The sequence below is a fragment of the Brachyistius frenatus genome, unplaced genomic scaffold, assembly GCF_029030835.1.
Source record: "Brachyistius frenatus isolate BFR_SWC_R1_liver_20210118 unplaced genomic scaffold, ASM2903083v1 Contig_76, whole genome shotgun sequence".
Classification (NCBI taxonomy): domain Eukaryota; kingdom Metazoa; phylum Chordata; class Actinopteri; family Embiotocidae; genus Brachyistius; species Brachyistius frenatus.
This window is the reverse complement of record NW_027210675.1, coordinates 51,296-67,554: the sequence shown is the minus strand read 5'-3', so window position 1 is coordinate 67,554 and position 16,259 is coordinate 51,296. Positions and strand designations below refer to the sequence as shown.

The 16,259-nt window shown below is 41.0% G+C and overlaps 1 protein-coding gene across 2 annotated transcripts; it reads left to right on the top strand.

The window, feature by feature from the left end:
* The first annotated feature begins 11,586 nt into the window (after positions 1-11,586).
* katnbl1 (katanin p80 subunit B-like 1) lies at positions 11,587-16,203 on the top strand. Of its 2 annotated transcripts, XM_069708565.1 has the most exons (9): positions 11,587-11,663; positions 11,810-11,847; positions 12,073-12,355; positions 12,458-12,573; positions 12,662-12,712; positions 13,816-13,905; positions 14,215-14,319; positions 14,882-14,975; positions 15,600-16,203. In XM_069708565.1, the coding sequence occupies exons 1-9, from the start codon at positions 11,655-11,657 to the stop codon at positions 15,630-15,632; spliced, it is 819 nt and encodes a 272-aa protein (XP_069564666.1). In that variant the 5' UTR covers positions 11,587-11,654; the 3' UTR covers positions 15,633-16,203. The 2 variants fall into 2 exon arrangements, with proteins under 2 accessions (XP_069564666.1, XP_069564664.1); XM_069708563.1 differs by lacking the exons at positions 11,587-11,663; positions 11,810-11,847 and having other exon boundaries at positions 11,855-12,355.
* The last annotated feature ends 56 nt before the right edge of the window (positions 16,204-16,259 follow it).

Here is a 16,259-nt window from a genome sequence, read left to right as displayed (position 1 = left end):
TGATATTGCGCCAGCTTCTCCAATGTGAGGATTTGATGATTATTTGATAATTATTTGATGATTTTTTTTTTTTTTTAATTGTCAGACAAAACAAGACATTTAGATAACAACATTATCTTATTTTGGGTTCGGCAGGCCAAGTGCTATGCATGAACTTTATTAATAAACACTATTGATTGTATATACCTCAAGTTTCTTTGGTTGGTTTGCTCCTAACTTTTACTGTAATTATTTGCAATATTTCCAGTGGCATGCAAGACTACGAATACATACATTGCACATATAAGGGTGCCGCTATCATCCAAACCCACTTTCAAAAAGTAAAATTCTGGTAAAGCAACAATGACCACCAGTGTCACACAGACCAACACAGTGTTCCTGTCCTAATTTTAAAATTAAAGTCTGTTTTATGTTGCCAGTGGTGCAAATAACTCTGTCATTCAATGGTAGTAATGTTTATTCATCCGTACAGCTGTACATAGCTGTGGAATAGTGACTTCATTTCTGAACGCTGGGAATGGGACAACTAGCCTCCTGTGTGCGGCCACTGTTGCATGTCTTCTTCTGGCCGGTAGGTGAAGGTGTCGGGATGCTGGGATTACCAAAACAGGCAGCTGAGGAGGGAGCCGTGATGGAAGGGGTCAAGATGGAAACTGCACTGCTGTCATTACAGAGCCTCACAGAAAGTTCACAGAAAGTTGCTGACTCAAACAACATCTGTGTTTGGAAGTTTTGACAACTTGGACTGTACCTAAACGCTGTGACGTCTCAGTCCTGTGGTTGGGAGCCGCCTGAAGTGTGACGCACTTATGCCCTGCAGCGCCCAGCAGGGCACATTATTTGCATGTATAATAATGCTTTTGTGACATTTTTCAATCCTTTTAAAGGTTTACCGAGTTTCCCCGCATATTGGCAAAAGCCTGCAACCTCAAAGTGTTCTTTCATAAATTCAAAAATGTATTTTGAGATTGCTAGAATGTAAGAAGTACACCAAAAATCAAACCATATTATTCTCAAAGGAAGACACAAATACAGTTTATTTCAACTTGGGTTTCATTTCACAGCTAAGCTGAGATTGTCCTCCCTTAAGATGAATGAAAGCATCAGTCGTTTCAGAAAAGTAGCCCAAAGCTCTCGATGGGTTGACAAAACATCAGTCTTCAACAAAAAACACTACTGGCAGTTTCCAACCGACAGCCAAAGTTGTTTTTAAAGCATGACCATAATCATACTATAACCTTGACCACGTGGTTATTATTGTAACCATGGTGGCGAAGGTTCCCTAACCTCGATGAAGAAGTTGTTTTAACTCACCAAAATCACCGAGCATCCAAACCTAATCAAACCTATGCACGTCATAAGATGGATATATTTTTTTTTGACTGCGATTTGAAAGGTATACAGATAAGTGATGTCTTGCATCTAAAAACATATATTTTTGTAAGACTGGTTTCTCATTCTATTGATTATAATAATAGTACAAGTTGATGAAATTGTGGAAAGTTAGCACTTTGCTGTGGAGTTAAAACAGGAATGAATGCACTTGAAATGTTGATAATAACCTTTCATTGCACAAGGAAAGTCTGAGTGTACACACCTGGAGTTTGTGTTGAATGTTTACAACTGACAGGTTGGGTAATAATTTCTCGGTTCACGTTCCCTTTCTCTGAGCTACTGTAACTGGGCTAACCTAACTATTCATGCTTTTTTACTCTGTACGGTCTATCTTTAGAGATTTTGGAGCACCTCATCTCAGGAAATAAATAATAAAGAGTAGTTAATTCTGAATACATATACAGCATACTAAATATACGTTATCCCCTTGCCGAGCCCATTTTCCATGATGTAGGCTCAACTTTCCCTTCTGAGAGGTGCAGCACATAGATACATTTAATTCCTGTCGATTTCACGCTCTGTGCTATGAATGACCGAAGTATAGAAGAAGAGCTCACGCCAAGACACACATCCAACAAATTCAATCTATAAATCTTTGGCTGAACAAATATAAACATGAGGAGAACCTCAGAGCGGCCATATGTTCCACGCATGCTATGAAATGTGTTTTCAGCCTTCAAGTGTGGGGGCACTTTATCTTCATTTGGTCTGTGCACACGCCATGAAGGTACACAAGTGTGTTTTTGCTGGCCGGGCCTGAGTTTCACATCCTGAATTTAAAGTGCTTATTGTGAGTAATGTGGCCGTTTAACAGTGTTATACTCCCCAGTAGCACTCAGGCAACGGCTCCGAGGGAGACGTATTATCATGGAACAATAAGCAGATACAGTGGCGTACACTAAAGTAAAACTATGGAATATGTTAAGGTAGAAGAGTTGTGAGTGACAGCCCAGGGTCAAAGGTCAAATGTGAAGGAGGCAGCTGAGCTTTAGCACACCTGTGATGGTCCGACGGACGTTAGGCCCTGAGTTATCGCCTGTCTCGAGCGGCTCTCATGTCGTGTTTTGATATTGTGCTGTGGTGTAGTTGAATTACTGAAAACTCTGCCCTTTGTCCCGGTTGTAAATGATAATGAAAGACATTCGCAGCCTACAGCACATTTCACGCATTCTTCATTAATGGCTTTTCATTCTTCCTAAATTCTGGGAAAACCAAATGTAGCCGTCGGAGAAGTCACACCCATTTCTATCCGCACCGCTCTGTTGCTTTGAACTGAAGAAGAAATCATTATAAACTGAACAAACTGCACAGCTGCAAAGCCATTATAGCTCCAGTCACTCTGGTTAGACCTCTTCTCAGGACGTCTTCCATCTTTGTTATTGGGTGATAAATGGTCATGATCTCTCCGTGTTTCAACTTGTCACCACAAACAGCTCACAGTGACTGTGCCAACTCAAATCAACAGGAATTTGCCCACATATGACATATGAAATTACCAAATATGTAAAAAATGTGATGGGGAATCCAACAGTGTAGCAAAGAGTGGGCCACTAGTAAATATACCCTTTGTGTGACTGGGCAACATTGAATTATATTGGACTGTCTTTGCAAACATTTGCAAGTCTTCAAAAGAACTGGAGCTGAAATGATTAGTCAATTAGCCGATTAGTTGATCAGCTGCCGAATCGTGTTTAATGCCAAACATTCTCCATTTCGTCCTCTTATTGTGAGGATTTGCTGCCGTTTGAGATTTTGATATAGAATGTTTGACTTGCATGCATTTGGTAAAAGAAAATGAGAAATCTGACAACAACTTGGTGCTTTACAAGAACGTAATGGCTGCTTTGTTCTGACCTGAAAAATATATTTGAACCAGCACTAATTGATATTACTGTGACGAATATATTAGAAAACATTTCCCTATTTCTACATCCAGCAAACATCATTTGGAGCGGTGGGATTTAGAGGATTTGGAGATGTGTGTCTGTCCACCTGATGACTCTAAGTCTAATAATTACCCTCCTTTTAGCTTTGTTTTGGTTTCTACTGAGTGCTCAGGACAACATCATGATAAGTGCAGCTAAATGTTCTGCTATGTTCAAACTGGGTCTGTCTGGTGTTGAGCTGATTATGTGCAGCTTTTAGAGATTTTTTTTTTCTGTGCACTAAATCAGCTTACATTTGGTGCTGGAGATGACTCCGATCTGAGCAGTGACAGTGAACCAACACAGTAAAGCTGCAGGCCATTAAAATTAAAACGTGAGTTGAAAGACACTAAAGCAGTCTGGTGATAAGTCAGGTGATAATTATCTGCGGTGTCATCATTACAAGCAATTCATTACATGCAGTCATATGTTCCTTTGTTAATATGAAAATATAGATGGGACCAAGAGGTGTACAGTCCAGGTTTTCTAAGGATAAATTGGATTACACTCATCCTCAACAGAAAGTGTTAACACATCTGAACACGGTGCAGACAGCCATCTGCTGCTGTTTGAAAATCATTTGATAAAGATTCAACCGCATACCTGCTACCACATGTGCCACCTGCTCTTCATCTGAGTGGATTTCCCGGCTCTTATCTCTGTAACATGTGGCACATACCAGATGGCACACAGCTCTTCTTATTAGTGTTTGGTAAAATCATTAAATTCCTCACATAGCTCCAGTAAATGTCAGCCTGAAACTGAGCTCCGCCTAAAACAACACACATGTGGTTGTACAGCGCCTTAAGAAAGACATCATATTCAACAATTACTCAAGATAATTACAGTGTGCTGTCTGTATGGAACAGTAAACATACAGTAATTTACTATCTGTGGTGCTAATACGGAGTGAAATGCATGAATAAATACTTTCCTCTGTTCAAGGTTTTTATACCCAGACAGTTCAAAAGTGTGACAGCTGACTAACCTCTGTCTATCCATGTGCATCCACTAAGAACACAGTATAAGGCAAGTGTGCAGCTACAATTTTCCATATTGAAAATATTTTACCGGTTTGGGTTTTAAACATGTTAAAATCAAGTGGCAACCAGCAGTGACGTCACCCATTGGTTTGGTTTTATGAAACCTCCAGTTCGCCTTTTTTAAAAAAAAAATTTATGAGCCTGGGAGGAGCAAGTTGGGGATTTGATTCAATCTGATTGACGTCCCGACCACCGATAGCCATAACCTGACTGCACCACAGGCCTGTCAATCAAACAGAAACGCCCCCACAAATACGAGTTTTTGAGGCTTATTTTCTAATTATTGACAGGATTATTTTCAGATGGACCGCCACAAAACTAATAAAAAAAGGAGCAACTTTAGTTAACAAAAGCGAGACCACTCATGCAGAAATTTTCTTGACTTGGAATTTTATGGGACTAGTTGAATGGGAGTCTATGGAGCCGGAGGCTTTTTGGAGCCAACCTCTAGTGGCATAGAGTGGGATTGCAGCTTAAGCCACTTCTGCATCGGCCTCATTTTTCAGACCTAGAAGCTACGAACACTTTTATATACAGTCAACGGTTAAAACCTGATAAAGCATCTTCAGATCCACCTTTTCCCTGCCGTCTTGTGAGGCAGTCAGCTTCTACTTTCACTCTGTACACTTTGTGACTTTCTCAATACGATTGGTTCCCTCTGTGGGATCGTGACATTGGAAGTCCTGTGTGCACAAATCTTTGAGACCATTCAAGGTGGACTGAACTGCTGGATCTCACAGCAGCTGGTGGCAAACCATCAAGACACCCAGCCACAAGTCCAGCAGCTGCAGACACGCACTGCCATCTAGTGCTGGAAGGAGCTCTCAGAGGAGGACAGAGTTCATACCCTCAGCATCTGTTTGCTGTAAAGGGCCACCTACATGGAGATCTGTATGTCCTGACTCAGTACAACAAAAGAGATCTGCCACTCATCTGAACGGACCTCCCCAGCCAGACTGGAGGCTCAAATAAATCAGCACTTCGGCCTGAAAACTGCAAACACACTTGGCAGAAAACAGAACCAGAGAGGCTGGATGACGACGCACTCTTATACCATGAAATAAACATGCGGCTGGAGCTTTTTGCCCTTTTGTGGATGTTTGGAAACTGAGACACTCGATGCGTGTGTTTGGCAGAAGAAGCCGCTGATTTGAGGTGGTGAGGAGATCAACAGTGTTTTAAACAAAGAAATGCCAAGTTAATTTGCCCACCAAAATACAAATCTTAAATCATACACATGTTTAAGTACATTGGCGTGTGCCACAGTCTTCTTTTTCCCGAGCAGGACTCCATCGCCATGACTTTTAATAATACCTCAAAAGAAAGCATTGAAATGTGAGAGATAAAATCTGAATCGGAGAAACTTTGTGTTATTTCCCGACTATTTCAAGAAGACTGGAAACATTCCCACACTCAGCCATACAGCTGATGCGTGTTAGACATCATTACTTACAATAAAATTACATCAGCATGTCTCCTGCTGGCTCTCCGTGCCGCCGCATGAGAAGAGGTACGATGTAGATCTAACGGTTTGTACAGAGGGTCAGCTGAGGTTCAGTTTTATTGGTTGGAAGGGTTTAGTAGATTCTCCAGGGAACTTCAGTCCAAAACTGATGATCTCAGCACAGTGTCTGTGAGATATAAGAGATTCACCCACTCTGTCCTAGACATCTGTCCCTGAATTTTATGCTGAAATCACTGCCACTGCTCCCTTCCTGAGACCTCTGCCATCCTTTTGATTATATTTAGTTTGCGGTTTGGTAGACGAGGAGCCCCGAAGCCTTCGTCGTCGCAGTGAGCTGCTCCGAGGACAGAGATGCTGTGTGTGAAGCACCTTTCAAAACAGCCTTACATAACGTCCGCCCAATTACCGACATTAAGCTCTGATGGCTACGAGTAAATTCAAGGGCAACAGGCCAGAGCTTTTTCCCTCTCTGATCTGAGGGCTCGTCTGAAGGAGCGCGGGCAGGAAAAGACAGATTACGGACCAAAGTTGATTGGCCTTAGTAAATTCACTAGCGTGTCCTCTCCGTTTTCTGATAAAAGAAAATAACGGATTAGTTTGCTTGTTTGTTGTCGGCCCCACGGGAACAGAGCTGTGCTTTAACTTGTTAATGAGTTCCACTGTTTCACACTTTGTTCTTTCCTTCATGTTGACTTCAGGTCCTCAAAGATGCGGTTATAGGTGTGGATTTAAGCTGCCAGTAGAGTATTTATTTTCCAAACAGCTTGTCAGAAGGTTCTTTTCAAACTGTGTCCTCATGGGGTTATTCGAGGGAAAGTCAGCCATTAGGATTCATCGGCATAGCGACATATATCTGTATCTGTACCAAATTTGGTGGAAATCCATTTGGTAGTTCTTGAAATATTTCAATCTCTGCCCAAATGGTGAGCTCACCGACTAACTGTTAAACAAACCAATACAGCCACACTTGGAGCTACATCAGAAATGTGGCTAAAATCCTCAATTTCAAGGTTGTTTTTTTTTTAAATCTTTGATATTTAAGCCGGGCCTTCACCCTGAAAGCTGGTTTGATTAATTTTCACAAAAATCCACATAGAAAGGAAACAGTCAAGAAACTTTAAAGGGGTATAAACTTCTCTTTTTGTTGAGTTTGATCAGGTTTTGTCACATAATTTAGCCAACTTAGAAAGCGAATGAACTAATAGTTATCATTTTTAGCTAGTTTCAGTTGAGTTTATTTACAATCTGGATGGCTCAGAAGCATCAGGAACAATCACTGCAACAAGTTTCCATCTTCTCACTTCTGTGACAATGTTATATGATTATTAAGCACGTTGTGTGCCGAACAGTTCGCAAGAGCTTTTAGATTTTCATGCCAGACCCCTTGCGAGTTAGACAGGCTGAGATTGGTTTCATTGTGTCCACTAGCTTTGCGTGAATAACGCAGCTCCATTCACCGCGAGCAAATTGTACGCCGTTACAAGTCTGCTTCTTAGCTATAAGCACGTCCTGCTAAGAGAGATTTAGCCTTTCACGAATATGAAGGGCATTTTTTTGCACCTCAGACCAAATTCCAGCTTAAATTTCGAACACCCGCGTACTCTAACAAGCACTCTTGTTTTTATGTGGAGGAAACCTTGTCATATAAATCCTTCCTTGCTAATGTAAATCTCCTAATACTCTTACTGCCTCTGTGGGTGGTAGCTTTTGTCTGAGAAAATCAGATTTAGACCTCCATGTTTATCTCTTAACTCATTATTTGATTTTATTTTCGAAATAATATTTACAATAAACCCCGGAGGACTGAAATGAACACAGCGTGTGCCTTCTCAAATCTCTGTGTGGGCTCATGCATTTCCACTCACCAAACCCACTGCGTATTATAAAAATCGTATTAAAACGAACACATTCTGTAGCGATCAACAAAGACAACCGTTGCAGGATGAGGCGCTGTAAATATTTTAGTATTGAATTATTCTTTACAGCTGGTATTGATGCATAAATATTCTATTTCAATGGTCTGACCAATGTTTTGACTGTGGCTTATTAGGATTTACCTGCAGTCTATGGATTTTAAACCCTGTTTTGTGCTTGTACATACACATATTGTTCCCCTCACACACAGAACAAATGCCCTCCTAACCTTCCGAGGCTTAAATTGCATTACTTACATTACTCTGTTACAATAATTTAATCTCCTTAAATTTGGAGCTAAAGCATTTGTATGCTAATTTGTTTTAAATCAAACCAATGCACTCCTAAATGGCTACCATGTGCTTAGGAAACTGCCCTGCTGCTGTCTGTCACAGATCCATCTCTGTGAAGTATACATGATACAATATCACAAACACCTGTGATTCTAATGCGAACCAGGAAAATAGCTTAAAAGCCTAAAATCGTTGCGTGTTTGCTGATCTGTTGTCATTTTGATGGGCGCCACTCAGGTTTCACTTCACCTGATTATCATTTATGGCGCTTGCAGTAATTAGTTTATGCCTGCATTGCTTTAAAGTTCTTGAATGAAATGTATTGATCACTTGAGGCCGTTCATTAAATGTCACTGAGCTCCCTCTGGAGTAGCAAATTGCTTTAAACAACTTTTTTCATTGTCAACAGACTTTGATGTGAAATATGGCTTCAGTTCCCTTTTAAGTCTGTGAGATTTCCTCGACGTTATTAGTAACAGTCCACTGCACTCACAGATGTTCAAGCTTACTCTATGATGACTTGATAAAAAATAAGGAATGCAAACAGAAACTGTGTCTGTGCTTGTACTATGTGATTTCAATTGTTTTTCATGGCTGGTAGCACCCGAAAAGATTTGCCAATGGACCAAATACTCTTCCTTTTTTTTTTTTTTTTTTTAACTTATAAGCATTGAAGGGTCACAGCGGGTCACAGGATGCTTGCAAAAGATGACCAACACCATCAGGCAGAACAGTAACCTGCTTAAACTGTCAAAAGCACTGTTTAGTTATGCATGATTTAGTTATCTCCAGTAATCAGCATAACTAAACAAATTTTGAAATGAGAGTTTGTTGTTGAATTCAAAATATTTTGTAACATACCTGTTAGAGGAGTGTTGTTTTAAATATCTGCAGCCTAAATGTCTTCTTTAGACCTCTGTACACAAAATCTACCGAAAAATTTGCCAAAATCAAATGCCTCCGTCAAATAACTAGAACATTTTCTTTGGATGTTGTTCATGTGCACCAACAGAACATTCTTTTCAATTTCTCTTATAAATGAAAATAAACCCGAGTAAGTCCAAGATTTATGTTTGAATTGGTCCGTGCAGCTGAATAGTATTCCTGAAGATTATAAACAGAAACAGCCATCAGGTATTTTCATTTTTCTGTCTGTCTGGGGAAAGAGACAGATAGAATTTTGGTCAAAGAATACAGGAAACACCATAAAGTTTTTTTTTTTTTTGAATGGGCTCTTGGACCAGTGTGAGCTCTTTCAACGTGCCCTGCTGTTTATTCTCCACGTTTCACAAACTCAATTCATCATTATACCTTCAAGAGAAAATCCTGTCTTTCATATTGCTTGTAACCATGGAGCTTGATGTTTCCACTGCAAGATGAGTTGAGAGGAGGTTGAGTGGTTGACGGCGCCAGACGTAGTGAATGAGTCACATTATTTTAATTTTCAGCCTCCCTTTCAATGACCACTCTCGGCCTGTAAAGACGATGTACTTCCACCTCCATCAGGACACAAATTCTTCGCCATAAAGTGATGACAGCAATCACTCCAAATTGCTTTGTGTTTTTTGGCGTTCACGCTGCCCTTTGAGGGGCTTCAGTGTACCTCAGACGTGCCAGCAAATGTTCCTGCAATGTAACAGAGCAGCCAGAACCATTCAGCCTGGTGAGATGAAAGACACTGTGAAAGGAATCTTCAAATAAAACGTGGAGCATTAAGGCTGGCTGGCTGGCTGGCTGGCTGGCTGGCTGGCTGGCTGGCTGGGTGGCTAGGTAGGTAGGTAGGTAGGTAGGTAGGTAGGTAGGTAGGTAGGTAGATAGATAGATAGATAGATAGATAGATAGATGGATGGATGGATGGATGGATAGATAGATGGATGGATGGATGGATGGATGGATGGATGGATGGATGGATGGATAGATAGATAGATAGATAGGATGATAGATGGATGGATGGATAGATAGATGGATAGATAGATAGATAGATAGATAAAATCAGAAGGGTCATTAGATGATTAGGAGAGAAAGAAGGAAAAAAAAAATTCTGATTCAGGTTCTGATAAACAAACCTGTTTTCAGTTTTTGTCTTATCTTTTTTTCTTTTTTTTTTTGATATTGGATCATTTTAACATTTGTTGAAATACAATTTGAGTTATTTGGTGGAGCTGTTAACAATTTGGACACCTGAAATGTGACTCAGACTACACACTGATTTTTGTTGGGCAGAGGAAGAACAAACACGTTGGAAAGAAATGTGTTGTAATTTTGTTTTATGTCCACAGGCTCCAATATTCATCTGAAAAGTAGGAGTAGAAAGCACCATTGACCTCTGACATGTGGGGGACACTGTAGCATCAAAACGGAAATAAGTAAAATCCAAGTAGGCCTACTTCAAAATGATACTCAAGTACAGTACTTCGTAAATGTACTTCGTTACTTTCCGCCACCGCGCAGCCGCACTAAACAACGTGAACGCGCTTCTCACTTCCTTCCTGCACGACAGACTTGATGACACCGGATGGCGCCACAGCGCACTGAAAGTGGGTTTTTAGATGTTTTGTTTTCAATTTTATTTTTTTTTAATTTTTGTTTGTAAATGTCCAGCAGTCGGCGCTAAATCGCTCAAATCTCGTTCGTGCCCAAAAAAAAAAAAAAAAAAAAAAAAATCAATCCCACAATCCTCGGTCGCCGGCGGTGCGTTCATTTGAATGGTTGAAAGTCCAACCTCACAGCGGGGCTTGTGTTTAACCCGCTTCTCACGTTTTGTTGTTTTTTTTGGGGAGGGGGGGGAGGATTTACACCACCCGCAACCTCCACCTCCACCGACACCTCCCAACATGAGCCGGTTGGTATTCAACTTTCCTGCGTGAAAACGGTGAATATAAGAGCATCCGGAGCTGAAAGCCATATTGTGTCTCCTTAAGTTTTTTTTTTGGAGGCTAACGAGCCGGAGCTAGCGGGGCTAGCGGGGCTAGCGGCCCGAAGCGCGTTACTTTCGACGGGTGTTTTCTGAGCTACATGCTAACGGCGACGTTACCGTGCGGAGCGACACGAGTTCGCTTTTCAGCCGAGAGACGTGACGAAACGCAAACATCGGCGCGTTTCTTTTATAGCGAGGCAGACGAATAATAATAATAATAATAATTTAAAATAAATAAATAAAACACAGACGTAACTTTCAATCAACATCTCGTGACTGTTACTTGCAGCCCAACGAGCTCAACAAGCAGCCAACGCCTTCGTAAAGCTTTTTTTTTTTTTTTTTAAATGCAGCATTTTGTGTTTTTGTTTATTTATTTAAATGTTCCGTTAAATCGCCCCCCCCCCTCCCTCCCCCTCCTCCTCCCTGCTGTGCAAACTTGAGCCAACCTGTTAGCTGTGAAGCCACGTAAAAGTGATTGTGACTCTTTTGACACTTTGGGAGGAGATCACCAAAACGACTGTCCCGATTGTTTTGTCCAACAGCGTCCCTTATTATGGCAGCTGGTGAGCATGTTTGGCAACGCAGAGTCTTTCAGATCAACCGGGATAAACAAAAACAAACAACCCCCCCCCCACCACCACCACCACCACCACCGATGGCTTTCTGTGATCCTGCCTGCGAGTTGCTGCTGAAAAGAACATGAAGCAGGTATGAAGATTTAGCAGCGAGCACCTGTGACTTTATTATGTAAATACTTTTTTTTTTTTTTTTTTTTTTCCATTTGTCTGTGAAATCCTGGTGACTGTGAAGTACAGACTGCAGCGGTGGCCTCATCCCCTATCCTTTTGTTTTAGGTGGATTTTATTAATAAGGAAGATTTAGATAAAGACAGGTGAGTCTCCGATCCACATCTGTGGGATTCATTTAATTGTGATCACTCACTCGCTGCCTCTCGTGTCCCGCGGATCATCCCTCTCGGTCGCTGGACCGCCACGCCACCTTTCCATAACCATTATCACGACGTCTGTGGCTTTGAAATGGGTTTTTGTTTTGTGTGTTGTTTCTTTTTTTTCTTTCCAGCTTTCCATCTGGTCCAACTTGTCTTTCCTCCTGTCAGATTTCAGGTGCATTACAGTGTACACAGTACGGGCAAAGCGAAGCGGTTGTCGTCCTGCAAGAGGAAGGGTTGTGCGTTGGCGGAGGTGGGCATAAAGCTACGCCGCAGAACATCCAATGTAGGCCGTTCCCGTGACCCCGGCATGGCCAACAAAGAAAATGAGCTGACGTGCTCCGACGACGTGCGGGGCATTCACTACAATGACAACTGTGGGCTCCCGGTGAACTCTGCAGAGGCCTCCAAGATGGCCGGGGCCGGCTCCAAGTACAGTGACTTCACTGAGGTGAGAAGCGCAGCGAATTTCAAGAAAGTGAATTTCAAGGCTTTTTCATTGCAACACTGGCGACGCTGAATTGCTTTTTGTGCATCGTTTCTCTCCGTTTAGCTATCAAAGGACCACGAAGCTATGAGTCACGTCCTTTTTGGAAGAAATCTCAGACTTAAAGTGGCCCAAACGCTGTGGCGAAAAAATGCCAGTGAGTTAGTGGCCTACCTAATCAGGTAAGACAGCGATTGCTGTTCGGTACTTTGTTTTTATTGCTCAAGCACGCAACGCGCTTCGTTCTCAATCATGTTTGTGGTTTTGCAGAATACAGGACACAGCTGTGCTGCTCGACTGCTTACCTGTCTTAACAAACAGGTGAGTCACGTGACCGAGCCGCACAATACAACAAACGTGTAGCATCATTACGGCTGCAACGGATAGATTTTACAAACAGGGTGTCAATACAAGTCTGTAAAGTGTCAGAAAGGATTTTTAAAGAAGCAGCTGGGTAGTTTTCCAGGGCTCAAACTTGTAGATATAGAATTTGTAACCTTATAACAAACAATGAAATGCAGGAGATCTTCACATTAAAACAAAGAAACAGCACTGTTATACCTCAATATACATGTAGGCCAAATGAAATTCAATTGAAAAGTACATAAAGTAAAGTAATTAATTGAACTCTACTTTACTGAAATATACAATCGGAGTCCTTTTATTGGGATAAGGGATACGGCCCTAAACTAATGTCACAATATTTCTCTAATGACAACATCCTTGACAATTTGACAAAATACTGAAAAATATTGAATTATGAACTTCAAGAATATAGAATTGCAGCAAAATAAGTGCTATAATGTTATATGTCAGCATAAATATAACAGTTTTCCATTAAATAGTCATAAAAAATGAACATATTACTGTGGTTTGTTGTACATCTGATCTTCACTTCCACACTGTTGAAGTCGCTCCCCTTTCTGGAACTACTTGCTCCACTGTGGAGCCCTTTTATAAACATGCTTTTAGTTCCTAAGTGTAACAGTATGGCATCAATTTTGTACAAAGTCAGAATGATGTCTCATGATTTCAATCAAAAGATACTTTTTATTATTATTATTATTATTATATTAAAAATGATGAATGGATTATCCTGAACAATACGACATGGCTTGCCCATAATAAAAGATTATATAACTGAAAGCTGTTTCTCCTTAATACAAATTCTGAAAAGCGGAAACAGACTTTGAGTTGGTAGAAAACCTCATTTTTACCAGATGCGTCCTCGTCCCCGAGACTCTCCAACTGCATGTTTTGATATTTGACTCGGCTGCTGTTCTTCAATCAGCAAGTGTGAGGCTGAAGTCAACAGTTATGACAGTTTGAGTCCCGTTTGCCTTTTTATTTTTCCCTGCTTTCTCCCACATGACTGACGATCAGCTCATTTCTTTTTCATCTTGTGTTCCCTTTTTCCCCATCAGCCTTCAAACTGGAGCACCATGTTTGTCACTTGGCTGCTGCGTTGACCTCCTGCCCCAAGTCAAAGTGATTCTTGGCAGTAAATACGAAGAGTAAGTGATACTGAAGAACTGCACAAGTCATTTTAAAGATTATATTACGAAGCGCTGAGTTCAAAGTGACTGGAATTGCTGTTTTAGTCTGAAAGATGATCTTCCAGTCACCCAGGAAGTTTCAGCTGCTTTAATAAATAACTCATGAACTGAAGTGAGCACTGTTGAAGGCTCTTGGATGAGCCGTGATGCTTTCGACATGTAAATATCGAATGAACTAGATGACAGAGCATTTTCATGGATTATAATTTGACTGGCTGGTCTGGTTTAACTGTTTATTTTTGTGTGTGTGTTTTTTTTTTTAAATAGACACATCATGGTGGGTTTACACTGGGTTCAGTCCATCATCAGGAAATGGTGGCCAGAACTTTCTAAAAATGAGAAAAGACTGCGGGACAGTTGTTCAGAAGACAGGTGAGCGGCGCACACTTCAATACAACCCAACAGACCCGTAGATTTAAAGGGTAGTTACGGAAATTGTTAACCCCGAATATCTTTCATAATTTCAGCTGTGTTGCGAGTGATTCTAATCAAATCTTTGACTGTTGACTAAACTAAAAGAAAAAAATGGCTCGCATGAAAAATATCTGTTATCCACCGACACAATATTGTATTAATGCTTAACACGCAAATTTTGAAATGTATTTAGAAAAATATTCCTTTTGGTTATTTATGCCTATGTTATCCTTTTATTAATTCAGTATGCTGGATATAACGTACCCGGCAGGCATGTTAACAGATAAAACGACCTGTTGTCTGCTTCCATTACTACTCGACATTTATGTTTATGGCTCTTACGCCAGGTGCACTTGCGTGTTAGATGCATGAACAGAGTCTACAGTCTTACCTGTAGTCACAATTGCTGTCTGTTCTCAAATGGGAAATCTAAAATCGCACCAAAGCTTCAGCCTTTTCCTCTGCATCTGCGGTGCACCCTACACATGTTGCTTTGTTAACGTTTGTATGTTCATCACAGAAACGTTGAGGTCATGAAGCAGCGGCTGAAGGACTTGTGGAAGGAAGGAACCCGATTATGTTTGGTTCCAGGATCTACGGGAGAACTGGCAGAGGTCAGAGGAATTTCTTTCATAATGCAGCAGCGGGTTGTTGGAAAAGTTAACAGAAAATGTTTGTCAAACGGTATTTTGCGCACCTTCAAAAGTATCAGGTTAAAAGGGAACGAGATGAAAAGTACTTTTAAATACGGAACACTTCGGTCAAGGCAAACGACACGTACATGATGATCACAGAACTGTTTTACGAGTCTGATAAGGTGCTCCTGCTGTTCTTTCCGTTGTCTGTTGATTTTGGGTGGACACGGACAACCACGCCCATCCTTAAAAAAAAAAAAACTCTAGGTCCGTCATAGGCTTTTGTGGTTGTGGTTGTTTCTCTCTTCACTTCCTGTTTCATGGTGAAAAGACATCGAAACCACAAAAGATCCTTTTCATTAGATGTTCTAAAAAAAATAGTGTGCCGTTGTTGCAGGAAGTCAGATCAACAGCCCCCTTTTTATATTCAGTATTTTGTGATGTCAGAATGGTAAAATCGTAAAAAGAAATGGTTGAAATACGTGTTTAAAATGTGATTTATTTATTGTGTTAACACTATAGTAAAGCAAAGATTATTGTAAAGCACGCGGTCTGTTTCACTGTGACGGCACCTAAACGTGCCGCCTCTGCTTTGTGTCGCAGGCCGTCGAGGCTTATCTGTCGCAGCTGCCCTGACGGTTGCCAACGTAGCACTCTTGAGGATGTGACCACTACTGCCGATCACGGCTGTGTTTCCAACCGATATTGACGCCAGAGAAACGGACTGGTTCACTCTGCTATTCACACTCAAACCTCTTAACTGGGACTGAACTTGAGAATTCAGACGACTCCCTCAGTTGGAGCTGGAGACTCTTAAGGAGGGCCGAGAGAAGCCTTCCTGCACAGCAAATGACTGCTTCACATTGAAGTGGACCGTCTTGTGAAGGGGGCACGTTTAATGGACCTCCATGAGACTGGGTGTAATGTCGCTCTATGAAGTGCCAAGCTCGTTGTCTCTCACTACACAGCTCTTCGCCATGGAATGCAAATTCGCCCGCGGATGTAATGAATGATCCACTCTTGATGTCTTCGCGCCTGACTTCTCCAGAATCAGGAACTTGAATCTCCATCAGTCTTTAAGTTATTAGAGCTTGTGTTCTTGTTGTTGTTGGTTTTTTTTGCCTCTCTCCATGACATTTGACTGTATAATGTAAAATGTAAAAACAAGTGATTCTTTTAATCTTCTTTTAAATAAATTTGTTAAAAATCTAAACTTTCTTCTTTTGTTTTCTTTTTTTTGTGTGTTCTAAATACAAATCGGAC

Bases quoted from the DNA above. Each gene is read 5' to 3' on its own strand.
- katnbl1 (XM_069708563.1), top strand. From the start codon at position 11,993: ATGGGTTTTTGTTTTGTGTGTTGTTTCTTTTTTTTCTTTCCAGCTTTC. The intron at 14,320-14,881 runs GTGAGCGGCGCA...TGTTCATCACAG, and splicing joins GACAGTTGTTCAGAAGACAG to AAACGTTGAGGTCATGAAGC. The intron at 14,976-15,599 runs GTCAGAGGAATT...TTTGTGTCGCAG, and splicing joins CTACGGGAGAACTGGCAGAG to GCCGTCGAGGCTTATCTGTC.